Genomic DNA, 18,058 nt, shown 5'->3' with positions numbered 1-18,058 from the left:
GGGCGCCGCCGCCGCAGCCGCCGGCAGAGCTGGCGCAGGCGGGCGGGCCGGAGCGCGCCATGCGGGGGCAGCTGGAGCGGTGCTGCGGCGAGTGGCGGGAGCTGGAGGAGGAGTTCCGGCAGCTCCAGGTGAGGCGGCGCCGGGGGAGCCCGCGGCAGCGGGGCCGGGCGGCGCGCTGCCTCTCCGGCGGTGCGGGCAGCGCGTTGCGCGGCGTTGCTTTGCTTTGCTTGGTGTTGCTTTGCTTTGAATTGCATTGACTTTCCTTGCTGTTGCTTTGCTTTGCATTGCATTGCTTTGCCTGGCGTTGCCTTGCTTTGYTTTGCTTTGCWTTGCRTTGCATTGCTTTGCCTGGCGTTGCTCTGCCTTGCCTTGCCTTTCCTTGCCATCGCATTGCTTTTCATTGCTTTTCCCTGCTGGCCGCTCCTCCGGGAGGAACCGGCTGCAGCCTGCAGCAAGGGGTTCCCAAGGGTGCCAAAAGGCCCTTCCTCCTCCTGGTTGCATCCRGGCGAGAGGTGCTCAGAAGGGCCCAAAGGCTGCCGGAGGGTCGGCAGGGTCTGGCAGGACGGCTGGCAGCGGTGCTGTGGTGGAGGCCGCCTCTGGCACGAGCCTCCACGGAGCAACCTTTGGCGTCCTCCACCAGCCCGGACGGCTTTTACCTGGGAAGCCTTCCTCCCCCGTGGGTAGCGGACACCGTGCCCGTGTGCGTGCGCTTAGTCTGCAAGCCAGTGTTAAATACGACCTGCTGTTCCCCCTCCGTTTGGCTGTTAGCCTCTTTGGGGCCGTTAAGCAGAACACGCACCGCAGAAAACGTGCGATTCCYAGATTTAGCTCCCCGTCTTTAATTAAAAGCCGGTTTAGTTGACACGATTCGGAGTTGCCTTAACCGAACGCGAGGTGGGGGTTAGCCCGTGGGGGCCGAGTGCCAGCTGGTGTAGCTTCGGCGATGATTAATTTGCGATAAATCCCGCGCGGGCGCTGGGCCGTCGCCGTCGGAGGTGAAGCGGCGAAGGGCGAGTGGGCGAGCGCTCCCCACCTCGGCTTCCCCACGCGCGGAGGGGCCTCGAGCCGCTTCCCGCGGCTCTGCGGGGATCACGATCCCTCRGGATTATACTGAAAGCCCGTGGCGGCCGTCGCGTTGGGCCTCCGCGTTCAACTCGAGTCCGCCCTTCGTTTGGAGGAGGACGGCGGCCGTGAGCTCTCTGAGCTGCCGGCGGGTCCCTCTCGCACCCGTTTGCCGCGYGTCTCTTGGCGAGCGAATAACTTCCCTAGCGCGTTTTGTCGTCTTCTAAGCACTAGTGCTGTTTTAAAGCCATTATCCTGAAGGGTTTTGGTTAGTTGTAGAATTTACCAGTTTTTGACTGTTTTTGCGTTTCCAAGCTGTGCTTGCATTTCTAATAAACACACAATTTTTTTTAATTTTTAAATTTTTTTATTTTTTGGCAAAGAGCTTCTTATACCCTTTTTTGCCAATGCGTGAAGAGACCCTGATGTGTGAGATCTAGCGAAGAGGAGCGAGTTACTGTGCAACCGGCTGAGGTCCCGCCTGGTCTAAGCAAAACCAAACCAATCCCAAAATAACGAGAGCTCTGGTGCCTGCACGCGGCTAGTTTGGTTATTAAGCCTTTTAAATCGGATACTAGAGCCTGTTCCTGTGAATAATGAGCAGCCAGGTCCTAATGAGAGGGAGAGCGAGGATTTGGGTTGTATGGTTTCAGCACCGTGTGTATGCTGCTGGATGGTATTAGGAGAACTGGTGGTAGTTTTCTGTGGTCTTTACCCAAGATAGCCGTTTCAGCCAAGCTTGCTCTCCTCAGCGCTAACTCCGTAAGCTCTGTTTTTGGAGATACTACAGATATTGGAAGACCCAGCTGTTTTTAAAGCAGGGCTAATGTTGAACTTCCAGGTGAAGATAAGGGACCCGACTTCCCTTCCCTGAGGAGGTGAAGCCGCGGTCCGGGATGGCAGCCCCAGGGCTCGTCCCCGCCAGTGGCACCCGTCTTCTCATTAGTCCTCCGAGGCCTCCCGCTTTGTCCCCCAGCCAAGAGGGGGGTCAAACCAGCAGCACTGCTCAGTGGGCTTGCAGCTGGTGTTTGTGTCCTGATTACCGCCAGTCAAGCACTGATTCGGGGCTTCAGAGGATAAACAAGCTGCGATAAAAGCGCTCCTCGCAAGGAGCATCTAATACTGCGGAGAGGGGAGGGTTTAAGGGCTTAAGCCAGAATATGGTGCATTAAATTGCTTGAGTGTATTTGGAATAGAGATGGCAGCTGTGGCCGGGAGACTTGCCTAAACACTGAGGTTTCCATGTGTAGTTGTTTTCGTATTTTCCTTCTGGCTCCTCATTGCCTTTCCTCCTTTTTTCAAGTGTAATCAGGCTGTGAAATCAGAGTTCTTGATCTGTGATTTAGCCAGCTATTTGACTAGGACAGATTGGGATCAAGAGTGTGATTTCATTATAGGGTGGGGCTGGGATGAGCAGCTCCTGAGTGGGAAAGCTCGTTGGAAAGATTAAGTGACACGAATGTGGAGAAAAGCTGGGGAAAACTCTAGGCTCCTATCATCTCCTAGAAAAACAGAGCTGTGGGTTTGCTTGCTTCCTTCAGAGGTAAAGGAGCAGATGCAATCTGTAACCCAGAGGGCTGTTTCTCACAAATTGCTCTTTTTGTCCTGCAGGAAACTCACAAAGTTTATAGGCAGAAACTTGAAGAAGTCACCGGCTTGCAGATGGCCTGCAGCAGCTCCATACAGAAACAGAAGAAGACATTAAAAGATTTGAAGTACCGCCTGCAACGGTAACGGGAGATGGGAGGGGGTGATTCTCCTTCCCAAATGGCAGATTTGTTTGGAATTTTAGCATTTAAAATGAAGTCTGTATTAATCTTGAGTCTCCTCAGTTTATCACAGCCAGAGAAAATGTTCTTAACCCACCTTGAGAAATTTAAAGAGTCCTAGAAATAAAGGAAGACCAACCAGATCTCTGAGGGAGTGCTTTGGAGCCTGCATGGGTTTGCATCCTCACGGTGGATCCTGTACACTGCAGGATGGCACTGCCTTTGGTCCGCTCCGCGTKCTTTGCTAGGTCGGAAAACCTTTTCTCTGCAAGCTGTGCTGGAAGTTCACTCCTTGAAGGTGTAACTCGCTCCAGGGTTGATTTACCTGAGGGAACTGCCTTCAGCTGCTCGACTGGTCTTTGGGAGCCATAGGCTAGATTCCTTGTACGCAGGCCTGAAAATATCCGCTTAAACAGCATAAGTTGCTGCTTCCGCTGTTCTCTGATTTACATTAATTGGTAAAACTGCATTTTGCCAGTAAATCATCAGCTGTGCCTTTTGTTACAGCACCGAGTATTTTATGGCTGAAGAAGYGTAACTGCACAACTGTGCCCTCGGTAGCTGTAGTTTTGAGCTCAGTAACCAGACTGTTTGTAACTTATGGACAATCTCTTTCACCATGTTTCTTTCAGTATTTAAAAACTTTTTGGAGGGCTGAGCCTGGCAGCTTATATAAGACTCTTAAATGACCCTTGGGCTCCACTATAGATGTTGGAGTTGCATTGCTTAACGCCCCTGTCCTCGTCCACTGAAAGCTTTGTAGGGTTCCCTGTTGGGAGGACCGTGTTTAAGGTCCTCCCAGTAAGCACAGGAGGGCAATTGCGACTCGCTAATCAGCGATGTCCTCGGAGGAGCAGCTGCGCTGTGCAGACTGCCAGGTTTCCTGCCCTTTCGTTGTCCTGCGCCTGGGCGGTAGGTACCGAAGGAGGAGGCAGCCCCTTTTCCGCCCGTTCCTCGCTACGGAGAGTGGCGTTTCCCATTAGTTTTGTGCCCTGACAGCTCATCCTGATCGCACCTCTGTGTTTGCTGCGGGGATGGGGATTAACTTCAGAAGTCCCCCTGGGGCGGCCGGAGGGGGCTGCGAGTGGACACCTCTGCTCCCTGCAGCCCTGGCTTGCGCCACGCTCAGCAGCRGCCTCTCTGCGGGCGGCTGGTTCTGGAGGTTTCGTAGAGCTCGTTGCTGCAGACATCAGCGCTTGTGCATCCCTTCTGGTCCCTCCTGTAGATGGAAACGCACAGCTTTGTGCATGGAGCAGCGGTATTCAGGGGGGTTTGCAGAGCTGCTGCAAAGCTCTACTCTCGTCCACCACCACCAGCGTGCAGAAACGCCCGGGCTGCGCTGCCTGCTGTTCCTAAAGTGGCCTGTTTCAGGAGAGGGAGCACATGGAGAAAGGCAAACCAGAAGGTCCCTTTCTCCCACCTTCCTCTGTCCAACCTACTGTTAATTGTGCAGGGGCTGAATCGACCTCTCAATTTAAATGAGTTTGACATGCTTTTGCTGGTGGCTGTGTAGGATGCATGAGGTCACTTCTTGTTTTTAAAGGCTGTACAGTGAGCTTTTGTCTTCAGCTGGCCTCTCACGAAGAGTTTATGTGGTCTGGGTAGCGGCTTTTCAACTTACAGGGAGTTCAGATCAGTTTGGAGTTTGTAAAAGCAGCGTCTGAAACCACACACAAACATTTGGAGGAAGTTCCTGTAAAACTCCCTCCAATATGCCCTCATGGCTTTTGCAGTGGAAGAAGTACAGAATCTGGTCAATGAAATGAAGAGAAGCTTATTTACAAACCAGCTGATTGAAATTATCTGCAGTGAAACAAACCAGGTGGTCAAATTACCACTTGGCTTACCAATGATTTTAAGTGGAAAATACAGGAATGATGTGCACAATGGGATAAACTTACATAGTAAACTTCTGAACAGCATGGATTTTATGGCAATGTTATCTTCCTTTAAATAAAAAGGAGGTAAAAATGTAAACAGGAGAATCTTGTTTCTGTGTTCCCGCAGGTGCAAGCCCAGAGCTAGTCCTGAAGAATTTGCTCTCATACAGCAAATCAGCAGCCAGATCAAAGAGAGGCAAAATGTTTTCTTTGACATGGAAGCCTACTTGCCAAAGAAGAACGGGTATGTACTTTGTCGGAACAGGCGTGTGCTCTAAGAAAACTGATTTTTAAATACTCACAGCGGTGGTGTTCCCAAAGGAGTATGTGTGTATTGAAGAAATGCATGTAAAACTGGATTAATCATAAATCTCTTGCTGAGTTGCTGTCAGTTGCACATAAAACTTACTAGCTAGAAGTGTATGTAAATGTACTGTGTGTAGGCACAGACAGGTTTTCTTGCTAAAAGAGAATCTGCATTGGTGAGAGATCACGCAGTTAAGTGTTTCACACTATAATGCTTTCCTGTGCTAATTTTTTAAAGACTAAATCAGCACAAGAGTTTTCTGTCTCATTTCTTTTAAATAGTGCATTTAGCTGACTTCAAGTTTGCACTTTGCTCTAAGTCAGGTTGCTAGGACAGGTTTCTTTCAGCTGTCAAGTGCTGTCCGCCGCTGGGAAACAGGAGATGTTGATGCCATTTGTGGAGCAAACTGGGCCAAGTGACTTGATCTTGGTTGGTTTGTTTTCCCCTTCCTGCCCTAACATTTGCTCAAGTTGGCTTTTTCAATGCCTGTGGTGAGCAGAGCTCGTTGGGTGGAAACGCTCCAGAGCGGGGGAAGCGATGCAAAGTAAACCGGCAGATATGAGGGACCGTAGCGATGTGGCTGGTTCATCGCGCAGTCCGAGGGGGGTTGAGTGGGAAGGAGAGGTGGAGCAGAAGGGAGGGCTGGCGCGAGCCAGGAAGCCGTAACTGTTAATGCGGAGGTTTGGCAATCGGCATATTCCTATGAGCTTTCCCGTGTAGCACCCGGCACACCCRTGCCTTGGCGGCTGAAATGTCTCCTCCCCATGGGGCTGTGGGCTGCCGCTCGCAGGTGGAGCGGTCTGCTGGAAACTTCTCATCCGACTTCTCCTTTTTATTTTTTGTTCTCGTTTTTCTTTTCTTTTTCTTTTCTCTCTCTGTACACACGCTGCTTCTCACACTTAGACCAAAGTACAGAAGAGAGACCAAGAAAAGAAAAAGAAACTTTTTCTCAAACTTCTTGGAAATGCTGACCAAAACACAGTGCAAGTGAGCGCAGGCTGAAGACAGCCCTGGTGGARGAGTTTGTGGAGAGCCTTCTGCATTTAAGCCCTCTTCTGTAGTTTGCTTCTCTAGTGYGCTTTAATTAAAGCTTAGAGCAAAAAGCAGTTTAGTCAAATATGACAGTCTCTTCAAAACTAATCTGCCTTGTTCTGCTGTGTTCAAATAAAACAGACTTATGTGGGTCTCTTGTTTTTCGTCTTCCAGTTTGTACTTAAATCTGGTGCTGGGAAACGTGAACGTAACTCTTCTGAGTAACCAAGCAAAGTAAGTGAGCGTTTTTCTGGTGTTGTTTGAGGCATRCTGGACTCAAGAAAATGGCAATTTTTCTATAAATTTAGGGAATAAAAAAGCTGCTACTTCTTAACCCAGAAACCAGCTCTTAYGGACTGAAGCCCTAGAGTTGCCTTACAGTGTAACAGCTCTGCAGCCCAGACCCTGCAGGCAAAATGCTGCCTTTCCCCCCCGTCAGCTGGTTTTYTGAGTGGTGTTAGGCAAAAACTGTCCCTGGGATGGGCAGGTCTGACTGCATTATGCAGAAGTGTGCTGGCRGTCAGGATCCCTAAATGGCATGCACACACTCTCCCTCGTTCCCATTTTTCCTTTGGTTAAATTTCCAGTGCAGTTAGTTCAACCCAAATCCTCCTGCTCGGCAGGGCTCTTGCTTCTGCAGCGTACAAAGACTTTATTTCTATTCTGTTGCACCCATTTCTTGGTGAGAGGAGGAGGAAGCATGAGGATGAAGGCTGTGGTCCTGGGGGAAGGCTGTGCAGAGGGGGACTGGGAGAGCGCTGGGTGCACGTGGCTGGGGAAGGGCGGATGTGTTTTCACCTGGATTTGTGTCTGGTTTGAAAGAAGGAAAGTCTCATTCCAGTAAAACACCCCTTGCAAAGCATGAGGTCTCCTGCATTGTAATTGTTTTATTACAGGTTTGCCTACAAAGACGAATATGAAAAGTTCAAACTTTATCTGACAATAATCTTGTTACTTGGGGCTGTGGCCTGCAGGTTTATTCTTCACTACAGGTAAGCCTGCATTTTTACTTGTRACCAAGTATTCTGAATAAAAACATACTCAATCTGAACTAACTCTTCTCATTTTCTGTTAAAGACTGAGACTTGGGCAATATTTAGGCTTTGAGTAGTTACACTACCCCAGCAGGAGAACTTCTGTACCTGTTCTTCAGTGCAGCCTGGCCCTGCATCTTAGCTACTTGGTTTTCCTTGTTTGCTATTAATATTTTAGGAGTCTGTTACAACTAAGAAAAGTTGARCATTTTATTTCCTGATCTGTTTTGGTTTTCATGGTGTTTTGGTGTACTTGGGAATGAGCGGTTGGTTTTGTTCTCTGGTTTTCCAATAGTCCCCAAAAGGAATCATCACTGTGCTGAAGGTGTGGGGCTGCAAACACCTAATGAGAACATTTGCATCAAGTGGTCAGATTTGAAATGTTAGGTCACAATAACTTATCTGAGCACCAACAAGCTTCCACTATTAAGTTTTGTTTAAAAAAAATAATGTAAGTCTTGAAGCCTGACCCTTTTATCAGGGTCTCCATGGGTCTGGGATGAATGCAGGACTGCACCATGGAAATACATTGCTGTATAAAAGGGCTGCCCAGAATCCCTGTGGCTGCAGGGACTTGCAAATGGCAAAATAAAGACTTCTTTTTTTCTCCAGAGTGTAATGCTCTTCTGCTTTTTTAGTTGATTGGATTTATATAGATCTCATTCAATCTCCTCATTGAATTAGCCTGGAAATGCCTCTCTAAACTGGATCATCTGCTGCTTCCATGGTGCTTTCTCTCCTTCAGAAGGAATTAATGTCATCTCTACGTACCTGCTTATCAGCTTGAGATCTTCAGCGTTAGATCTTGGGGCACTTCCCAGAGTAACGGACTTTGAGCCTGGCAGGGTTGCTGATGTGTGCGGTTCTGCATGTGGGTTAAAGATGTTCAGGACTGGGCCTTTGTCTGTGGTCTCGCTTGGGCAGGTTTTCATTCACCCTGTTTCTTGGGGGAAGGGAGGAGGAATAGGGATTTTTAAAGGAATGTTTATAATTAAGAGGATTTTTACTGTATTTTTTTTTTAAACAGGGTGACAGATGAAGTGTTTAACTTTCTATTAGTGTGGTATTACTGCACGCTGACGATACGGGAAAGCATTCTCATTAGCAATGGATCAAGGTACCATGCAATCTGCAAAAACTATTTAAAGCATGAAATGTCCTTAAAAGAAAAACAAGCAGCAAAAGCGGATTTGGTTTGGTGTTGAAGCCCAGCAAATCTGAGACGATGATTCTTCTCTGCAGGGTCTGTTGTCTCCGACCCTCTCTCCGTTCACTTGCAAAGGCAGGTGTGGCCACCTGAGATTTGGGAAGGGAGGAGAAGGTGCACTTTCTGAGAAGTCCATACTYTCTTGATCCAAAGTATTGAATGTTTTTGGTAGCTACCAAAAGTTAATTGTAGGTGTGGTCTGGAGTATGAAAGTGTGCGTGTTCAGCAAAACGACCGGCCCGAGGTACTAGCTTTGTGCCTTTCTTTGAYGGTAGCAGTGTGGGTCTGGGTGAATGCATACATAAACTGATTTCATAGTAGAAAAAGGAAGTAGAAGCTAAGTTAACATCTGCATTACTCCATGTGGTTAGCGTGACCACTCTGCAGGTCACTGCAACATGTTCTGAAGTGCTCAACTAAATTACAGTTTTGTCGAGGGAAAATTGGCGGTTAGGAGGAGATAATTGTATAAAGAGCTAGGAACACAAGTAAAACCCCATGAGAAGTAGATGATGATCCTTAAGCCTTGCCCTCACTTTCCTTTTCATGACACCCTTAGTAGGAGTATCCTGAATCGCTTCCAGGCTCAGCTGGAGTTATTAGGAGTTTCCAGTCTCCTGTTCCAGTTACATCCCTGGCACTGAGCTTTGCGGCTCAAACGATGTACTGGGTTATTAGGCGCGCCCAGAACGTTATTACAGTGGAAGAATCCTGGGAGGAGAAACGCAGCTTTCTCCGAGAGTCTTACCCCATGTGGTTGTGCGGTCCAGCTTGCAGCTCTCGCGGGGTCTGGGTGCCGCCCTGCAGGCCACGTGCGTGGTGAGGTTGGGGCTGACGATGGTGCGAGGACTGCTGGGTGTGCAGCTCTCCGGGTGGACGTGAACCCGGAGAGCTTTTGGGATCAGGATTGCTAGGCTGTTTGGCCACTCTGGCCGTGGAGCAGGATGATGAGATTTTGCTTATGAATTGTTCCTGGAGCATCTCCCTTAAGTCTGGGTTATCTGTGCTGTGTGGTATCGCTGTGAATCGCTGCCCTAAATGAGGAGTAGGGGACACGTCTCGTTTGTGGCTGGGGAGAGAAGAGCCCGTCCTTGCCAAGGAGTCTGATAAGGATGCCAAGGGAGGGAGCTTCACACTGATATTAAAAAATGCCCATGCAATATGACCTCGCCAGAAGTGGGTTCAAACAAAAGTCAATCCACAATCCGTGTGCATTTTTTCTCAAAAATCAGAATGAAACAAACCTGCAAGCCGGCACTTCCCATTCCAGCCAAATGCCGCCTGGGCCTTTCTGGTGCTCCCAGGGAGGCGTTCGTGTCCCTGCCCTCCCCCCGAGAGTCCCCCAGAGCAGGAGGAATTACAGGACATCTGCCAACTCCTGCAGCGCTCCTGGAAACTGAGACAGCCCTTGGTGAGGGTCGTTCTCCAGCTGGAAAGAATGATAATCAGACTGGTTTTGCTGTGCCTCTTGCTGCCTTTACTCTGGCACATCTTGGCAGAGCTTAGAGAAGTTGCTCGGATTTGCACTTGTGTAACTTAAATGGGAGTCTGATCTTAGATTTTAGCAATAACCTGACGGCTGCATGTCTCAAGGTCACGTTGTCCAGATAGGCCGGCACAACCGTGGCGGGGAAAAAGGCAGCGATCGCCACGAGTCTGTGCGTTGGTTTGCTGCTGGGTGAGTGGCTGCTGCTGCAATGTTTGCAGCTCCCCGTTACATTAATTAATTGGGCTTTCTAACTTGTCTCGTTTGCTGCCTTTTGAACAGCCAACATTGTGTTAGCTCAGCTTCCCACACACGTTCCCACTCGGCAAACACCGCTCTGGGGAACCAGATGACTTGCGCACTCCCTTGTCCAGGGGCAGACCAGCACTCATGGCAGTGGCAGGAGCCAGCAGTGTTCTCCTAACTAAGTGGTAACGATGGGGTGTGCATCACTTTAGCAAGGCCTGGTGATCGGCTGGAGCAGCTGAGGGCTCCTTATTTCAGCTGGTCACTTCTATCTCTGAAATTGGTGTGCACTGGTGGTTTCATCTGGGATCTCCTGCTTTTGAGGGCTTTCCAGAGTGGGGGGGGATTGCTGGTGGGGGCTGGAGACCAAACGGTGCCTCTTGCCCTGCCTCTGTAATGCTGCAGGGATCTGAACACTGGTGAGGCATCGCCCCGCTGCCTGCTGTTCGGGGAACTCAGAGCTGGAAGGGCATGCGAGAACCGAAATTCATGAACTCTGCAAGGCTCAAAGGAAAAGGCTTGTGTGTGTGTGTGCATGTGTGTGTTTTTTGTTTGTATTTGTTTGTTGTTTTTTTTGTTACGGGGCACCCAAAGCACAAGGGTATTAAGAGCTTGCCTGAGACCAGCAAAGAAACCTCTGGCTGGGCCTGGATCCAGCGCAGCCACTGATGTGGGTTGCAGGATTACCAGTGGCTCAATGCTGTCTCAGTGTTTGAGGCTCAACATCTTTGGTCTGAGACACCCAAAATTAGCCTGTCATGTTGGTTTAGTTTCTAATGCAGCGCTGTCCATGGGATAGTTCTTTGCTTCTTGATTCTCCCTCGTTTGCCTTCGTTTGCTGTGGTTTAAGTTTCCGAGCTTTCTGCAGTGTTTCTGCTTGAAAGAAACGGCCACCTAAGAAAAAGAACTTTGAAACTTCACTTATTTGCATGGCAGGGAAAGAAAGGGTGCGTGGGCCGAAACTCGTACATCGTTAGTCATTGCGATACCTCTTGCCACTATGACTGCTGGCTCTTTCTGTGCTAGAAAGTCTGCTTGTTCCTGCCTCGTTTGGGAGCATGCGAGACCCATCACGTTGTCCTGAGCCTTCCTGCAGCGGTCATGGGTTTGTAGCCCCCAGTTAAACCTTCTTAGGAGACGGTGCCTTGCACAAACCCCGCTCCTGGGACGCACTTGCAGCGAGTCGCAGCCCCTCCGGCAGAGGCAGCCCGGCTCCCCGTGCCGTTGCCTTGCGCTTGCTCATCCCGCGGCTTTCCTTCACTCGCAGCTGCGGTGATTCTGCGCAGTACCAGTTTGTTAAAAAAAAAAGGGTGTGAGTGAGTGGGTCGGATGGTGCTGAGTTTTTTCCCTTGGCTCTGCTGTCGCTGACGTCCCTCGCCGTGAGCGAGGCCTCGTGGGGCTGTGCAGAGGCTCCTGCAGCAGGCGTTTGCTGGCAGCCGGGTGCCGGGGGAAGATACCCGACTGCGGTCTGGGGCCTCGTCTCCCCGTGCTTGGGTTTGGTGACCGCTGGCCGCCCCCAGGAGCGGGTGAAACTTGCTTTCCGGGGAGAGCTGCAGGCTGGTCCTGGGCTTGCACCATGGCGCGCTGCGAGCGGTCGGGCTTGCGTGGCATTCGCGTCCCCCCACGTACTGTACGTTAACGGATTTGTGCTGCCTCTTGATGGTTTCTTGGACACTCCTTTCCTTTGGTGCTGACCTGGCCAATCTTTTGCTCCTTAGAGTTGGGCCATCCGTTTTGTCCCGCTCACCCCAGTCTCTAGCATTGTTTTTTGTCTTTAAAGTCAAACTTTCAATATTGAGATCCATGTTTTCCTTCTAACTGTTGCATTTTTTTTTTATTTTTTTTCTGTGCAGGATCAAAGGCTGGTGGGTGTCTCATCACTACGTCTCCACATTTTTGTCTGGGGTGATGTTAACGTGGTGAGTTTTCTCTCGTCTGCTGGTAGGTGCTTCAAACAAACAGCATCGTCAGAGCGTTTAAATCCTCTGTGACCATGTAACTCTCGCACTGGCACCTGCCTTAATATTTGTGTGATGTTACTGCTGTTTGGAATGCTAAATACAACCCTGTGTAAGCTTGTATTTACAAAGCTAGCTTAAAAAAAAAAAAAAAAAAAAAACCTGACAAAAACAAAACTCCCAGAACTTAGTTGCGGTGATGGTACCAAAATCTCTGCAAGTCTCCCAGTTTCTGTCTCTGTACGAAGAACTGAGCAAACAAGTAGCACTTTGCTTTAGTGGGAGAATGACAGCAAATGAACTCTGTTCAGTGCCTTTACTGAATCCAGATTATAAATCAAGTATAAAGCAAAAAATTCAAGTTATGCTCAAACAGATAGTACTGTTTAGCAAAAAACACAATGCGCCCTGYGTAGGGTGACCATACAAACCGTTTCAACTTTGTTTGTATGGACTGATTGATTAATAATTAAAAATTGTTTTAAAACAACAAACAAATTTCTGATTTTGAGTCTTTGAGGGAGTTGTACAGTGGCTGGAGTGGAAGGCTCCTTGTACTCCATATGTCCCGAATTACCTTTAGGATAAGGAATGCAACAACCCCCCTTGGCTGCACCACTTTGATTCTTGATGCAGACACTGCTGAACAGCTTTGATTGCTGCCTAGAGAAAACTGCTATAAACAAACGCATAAGAGGGGGCAGCATTCAGATGCGTTGGAGAGGGGAAGCCTAATCAGATGATTTCCTACAGTGCAGGATTCCTATGGGTGGCTGTAACACCCCTTCTAGGCTCTGTATGGGGTGGAGCGGGCTGGAAACCAGCTGCTTGCTTCATTTGCTAATGGGATCAGGCTTGACTGGCAAGGGAAAGGCACTGTGTAGGTTTGTGTTTTGTTTTTGTTTTTTGTTTTTTAATCAAGTGAATGAATTTCCTTTGTGTGTCTTGCTTTCAGGCCAGATGGACTCATGTATCAAATGTTTCGCAGTCAATTTTTAGCGTTTTCAATATTTCAGAGTGAGTATATCTTGATAATTCAGTCTTAAACTGTATAAACATAAACAATATCATACAACTGCAAATATGCAATATGCAAGTATAAACAATAGTTGAACACTTTTGGATGTGTTAAACTAGTTTGATACATTTTTCATTCTTCTGAATAGCCAATGCAACATGTTTTCTCTCTCCTTCTCCAGGTTGTGTTCAGTTCCTCCAATATTACTATCAGAGGGGCTGCCTATATAGACTCCGTGCTTTGGGGGAGAGAAACCACTTGGACCTTACAGTGGGTGAGGTTTTCTGCAATACTCAGTTTGCAAAACTTTCTGATATGTCAAGCAAACGGGACGAGTTTTAAATACAGTGATACGGGCTGGGCTTGATCTTCAAAGAGCAAGGAACGCTTCCTTTGCATAGCTCTCATTTCCCCTGCCTGGCCGCCTTTGTCCTAAGGCAGGAAGAGGAGCGAGGTTTTTATCCCCGTAGGTCGGAAGCAGAGGGCTCTGATCCCTGTCGGGCCCTCTCAGGGGTAAGCCCGGGGTGGTTTTCATCCCCATCATCATCCTCCTCCTATTACCACACCTTCAAGTGTATATTTTAAGCTAGTTAGTTATAGCTGAGCAGGACGGGAATAGCCCTTACGGGGGGAGCAGGTGGGGGGACCGAGTTGGGGGACCGATCATAGATGGAGGCCTGGCTGGGGAGAGCCGCTCCCCATGCGCGCCGTGGAGAAACTGGGGGATGTTTCGCAAAGGGGACAAGATGCAGCTTTGGCCCTGCCTCCTGGGGGCAGCCCCTGGCTCTCCTGTGCTCACTCTGTGCATCTTCTTTTAACCTTTTGCAGAAGGATTTCAGTCCTGGATGTGGCGGGGGCTGACGTTCCTCCTTCCCTTCTTGTTCTTTGGGCATGTAAGTTGGGCAGTCCAGTCCCTCCATCCAACACCGCTGCGTGTACACGGGCGCTAGAGTGAGTCCGCTGTTACTGCTGCGACTGCAGCACAGCAGCGAGGAGGTTGTCTTTGAATCGCRTGTACCTGTGGCAAATGTTTCTAAGTTTTGCTAGCAATGAAATTGCTTCTTCTCTTTTTAGTTCTGGCAGCTATATAATGCAATCACACTTTTTGGATTGTCAAGGCATAAGGAGTGCAAAGAATGGCAGGTGGGTGTTGGTTCTGCTCAGAAAAAACATGGTGGCAGGGCATTTTTATTATAATTATTATTATTAAACCAGATCCTTAAAGATGTTTGGGCATCTATGCCCATCTAAATACCTCAACATCATCTGGCACAGCGCCTATACAGTAGAAGTTAAGATATGTCAGCTCTTTAAAATAAAGTCGAGTTACTGTAGGAAAACTTGCACCCTTAGATAACTACACAAAATCAAAGGCAGAAGGTGCAGGGGAAAGAAAGCACGTTTGGGTAAATATCCCAGCAAGGTATTCATGTATAGCAATGTAATAGCAATGACTGCGATGTTGCTGGTTCTTTTTACAGCTAAACCATGGGTTACACACAAAAAATGATAATGAATCAGATCAGAAATACATTATCTACTTTACCCTACTTTTAGGGATCCTTTCACTTGTCTTCCTATTCGCTGTCACCCATCAAACCTGTCTGTTTTCCAGCTATCCTGTTGTTTCTGTAGATTCAGACTGATCACAGGCAGTGATGTATATGACCATGTCACATGGGCAGCGGTGCAGGCAATCTGATATGCTTTATTTGGGTCAGGTCTTGCTGTAGTTTGTCACCGGCCTACTTTGTTCACTGGCATAAAGGGAGGAACGCAGCTTCTCATATAAATGTGCGTGCCACTGCTGCTAGGTGAGAGTGCTTGTGGCGTAATGCTAATCCATTGGCTTCGTAATGATTGGACTTTACTGGCTGAAAGTGTCCAAAGGTGTTGAATGGAAATCATTTCAAAAATAATCCACGTATAGACCTTGTTGTAATATTTAAAAAACAGTAAATGCTACTTAAATTATCATGATAAAAATATACTTCCCTGTTAACTCACAAAAGTAGATGTGTGGGTGTATGTTTGTCTATGATCTTCTCTCCTCATGGGCTACCGGTAGGACTTGCCAACCAAACCTGCCCGGGCTCACTCGCAGGCTGCTGAAACGCTACCCCTGCCCCAGTTCATCTGACCCCTTGTGCATGTGGGGAGTGAAATGGTAACGGACTTTCCTCTCCAAATTCTCTTTGGGTAAATATACGTTGGTAAATTTGTTCCTTCATATTGCACCTACACAGGTAAACTGGCTACAGAAGGAAGCATCAGAAATTGGGGCAGACAGATGAGGCTTTACCCTGTTGTATAGAAAGAATAAAACCTCTCCTTGAGGGAGCCCTCTGAAGGAAGACCTGTCCTATGCGGGTGTTTTAGTAGGGSAGGGTTTTAATGCTCACACTGACCCTTCTTAGCACTAATCCTGCTTCTGACTGGACTTCTCTGTGCAAGTGGCTCCCCTCTCCCTTACCTGTTGCCATAGTTAAACACAAAAACCCCTTGAAACAGAATTGGCTCACTGTTATTTGTCATTTTTTTCCCCTCCTCAGGTTTTTGTGTTGGCTTTCACATTTCTGCTGCTCTTCCTTGGGAACTTCCTCACTACTCTCAAAGTGGTGCACACTAAACTCCAGAAAAACAAAGACAAAATGAAGAAGCTGTGAACCAGCAGCGGTGTGAAGGATGCTGACACAGGAGCTCATCTGCCCTCCGCCTGCGGCAGGCGCTCGGTGTTCGGACTGAACCTGCTGAACCGCAGCCGCGCTGTGAACAGGCCCTGGAAGGAATCGTCGCTGTGTTTGGCGAAGGATATGAACTCTTCCAGCACAGACTCAGTATTACGCAAGCATGGCTCTCCAGTCTGCAGTTCTGCTATTTATGTATATTTAATACAAAACATGTTTGCTTTTGGTTTTTCTGTATATACAGCAGCATGCACCTGCCAGAGGGAGTGCCAGTATTGGGAGAATGTGGGATCTACTGTAATTCCAGTTCTGGAATAATCTCTAATGCTTTCCTCCTCAGTTTTATTATTTAAATTTGGGGTATTGGATTTGCAAAGCTTTATAAATGCTCCAGGTCGATCAGTAATACAGACCGAATGCTGTTTTTAAAGGCATTTGTTTAAGGCTTATTTTCAGTTGGCAATACTAACCTGTGTGTACTGCGGGGGAAAAAAAAAAAAAAATCTTTGAACCATACTGCTGCTATATACACTTTTAAAAAGCTATTTAATGAAGAGAAATCCTCTTCTAAAAACAACAACAACAACAAAAAAAAAACAGCAAGCAAAACTAGCTGTTAAATGGCAAGGAAATCTGCTCACTCTCTTCCAGAGAGACCAGGTAATCTGTCCAGGCCTGGAAAAGACCTAAAACAAATCACACAATATGCAGCTGGTTCAGCCCCTTTTTAATAACAAAAATACTGCCCTTTGGGTTGGATTTTTTTTTTTTGAGAGAGAGAGAGAGACTCTGCTTTTCCTGAAAATGACCCTGATCACTGGCAGTAGGTGCAGTAGCCACTGCCCTTCAGTTTCTGCTTTCAGTATTTTTTGCTCCCAGTGCCATTCTGGAAAGCTGGTGAAGACAGACTAAGCATAAATACGAAATACTTCCTTTAGATACCATGCTTTTGCCATTATGGGTTATCAAGCTGGCAAGAGTTAAGAGAACATAAACACTCCGTCAGAAGTTTGGCTGAGGAGAAATATTGACTCTCCTTAACTCCTTGTGCTTCTTGAACTTAAATTTACTCACTCAAATACAGCTTGTTTGGGTGTTTAACATCTGTACCTCCTAAACCCAGTTTCAATATTGTGAGCTGCTTTATGCAGCATATTTCTCAACTATAAGAATTTTCTTTGTGCTAGCCCAGTGTCCAGATTGGGCAAATGGCTTTGGCAGAACATGATTGGAAAATTATGCCCTTCTCCCAGTAAGAGTGCTCACAAAGAAATATATATGCACTATAGATTTTAAATGATTTCATCAATTATTTTGTTGCTGCAAGGCTAGCAAAATTACCTTTACAGTGTTGCTGTCCTGTGGGCATGAACAATAAATTTCAATTTGCATATTTTGAACAAGTTTCACACTAGCTGGGCTGTATCTTTCTGCATTAACGCTTGACTTTTGCACACACTATGAGGTTTTTTTGGAACTCTCCATTTATGAAATGTAAACTCTTTATTCTGAGAGCAATGCTGGAACCTGCTGGATCCCAACAGTGGAACTGGTGCTGCAGGGGTGAGGTAGCTCTGCGCATGGGAAGTAATTTGGATTCTGCAGTATGAGAGACTCAGGTTATAGAACCAAGGAAAGATTCCAGCCATAGAACTGAGTGCAAGTGCAGTAACTTTCTGTTAATATGTGTTTCAATTACGTGCTGGGTAAGGTGACATATGGTTCTGTTATCTTTTAGTGACAAATGTCTTCCCATGGAGAAAGGGCACAATTCCTGAAATGGAGGTTTTCCTATAGTCATCAGAGGTGCACAGACTAGTAGTCTGTCATCGTATATTTTGTTTTCATTTTCCATTTTAAGCTCACAGGGATTCACAAACTTTAACTTGGAACAAGTTGGGGAAAAAAAAAGATTTCAAGGATGAAGATCTGTTTATCCCACATGTAAAACAAGAATGATGGCTCGCTCCAAAGCAGGGTTTTTCACCAGCTGGTCACCAGCAGAGGACAAAGTTGCTCTTAACCCATATGACCTACAGTTACCTGCCTATACATGCAGGTGTTTGGTCTAGTAGTAAAAATCCTGGCATGCACTGCTCAAACTTCTTGGCAAGATTGTGCCTTTTTACCACTATGAGTCCTGTGTATTCTCGCTTAGGATGGGCAGTCATTTGACTTATGCAGAAAACTTTCACTACCACCACCTATACTGCGGAAACTTCTCCTCCCCCCTCACAGGTTTAGTTCAAACTAGCAATCGCTCCTGAAATCTGAGATCTTACTGTATGATGATGTGCAAAAGAACTGAGATTTGAGGCACAGGTACTAGGTTGTTCAGTGGGAGAAACCAATGATGTCCTTCAACAGACAAC

General features: G+C 47.4%; 1 protein-coding gene across 4 annotated transcripts; it reads left to right on the top strand.

Annotated features, from left to right (window-relative positions):
* The first annotated feature begins 53 nt into the window (after nt 1–53).
* On the top strand, nt 54–17,989 carry TMEM120B (transmembrane protein 120B). 4 transcript variants are annotated; one of them, XR_003252338.1, is made up of 13 exons: nt 54–128; nt 2,674–2,792; nt 4,839–4,955; nt 6,225–6,284; nt 6,947–7,042; nt 8,112–8,201; nt 11,877–11,942; nt 12,937–12,998; nt 13,181–13,273; nt 13,828–13,892; nt 14,074–14,142; nt 15,068–15,198; nt 15,552–15,614. XR_003252338.1 is itself a non-coding variant. In XM_026058807.1 (12 exons), exons 1-12 carry the CDS (start codon nt 60–62, stop codon nt 15,663–15,665), a joined length of 1,020 nt encoding a protein of 339 aa, XP_025914592.1. In that variant the 5' UTR covers nt 54–59; the 3' UTR covers nt 15,666–17,989. The 4 variants fall into 4 exon arrangements, 3 of the variants coding, with proteins under 3 accessions (XP_025914592.1, XP_025914595.1, XP_025914593.1); XM_026058807.1 differs by lacking the exon at nt 15,068–15,198 and having other exon boundaries at nt 15,552–17,989; XM_026058810.1 differs by lacking the exons at nt 8,112–8,201; nt 15,068–15,198 and having other exon boundaries at nt 15,552–17,989.
* Nucleotides 17,990–18,058: the final 69 nt, after the last annotated feature.

The sequence above is a fragment of the Apteryx rowi genome, unplaced genomic scaffold (assembly GCF_003343035.1).
Source record: "Apteryx rowi isolate R43461 unplaced genomic scaffold, aptRow1 scaffold_15, whole genome shotgun sequence".
NCBI lineage: Eukaryota > Metazoa > Chordata > Aves > Apterygiformes > Apterygidae > Apteryx > Apteryx rowi.
This window is presented reverse-complemented; position numbering and strand designations above follow the sequence as displayed.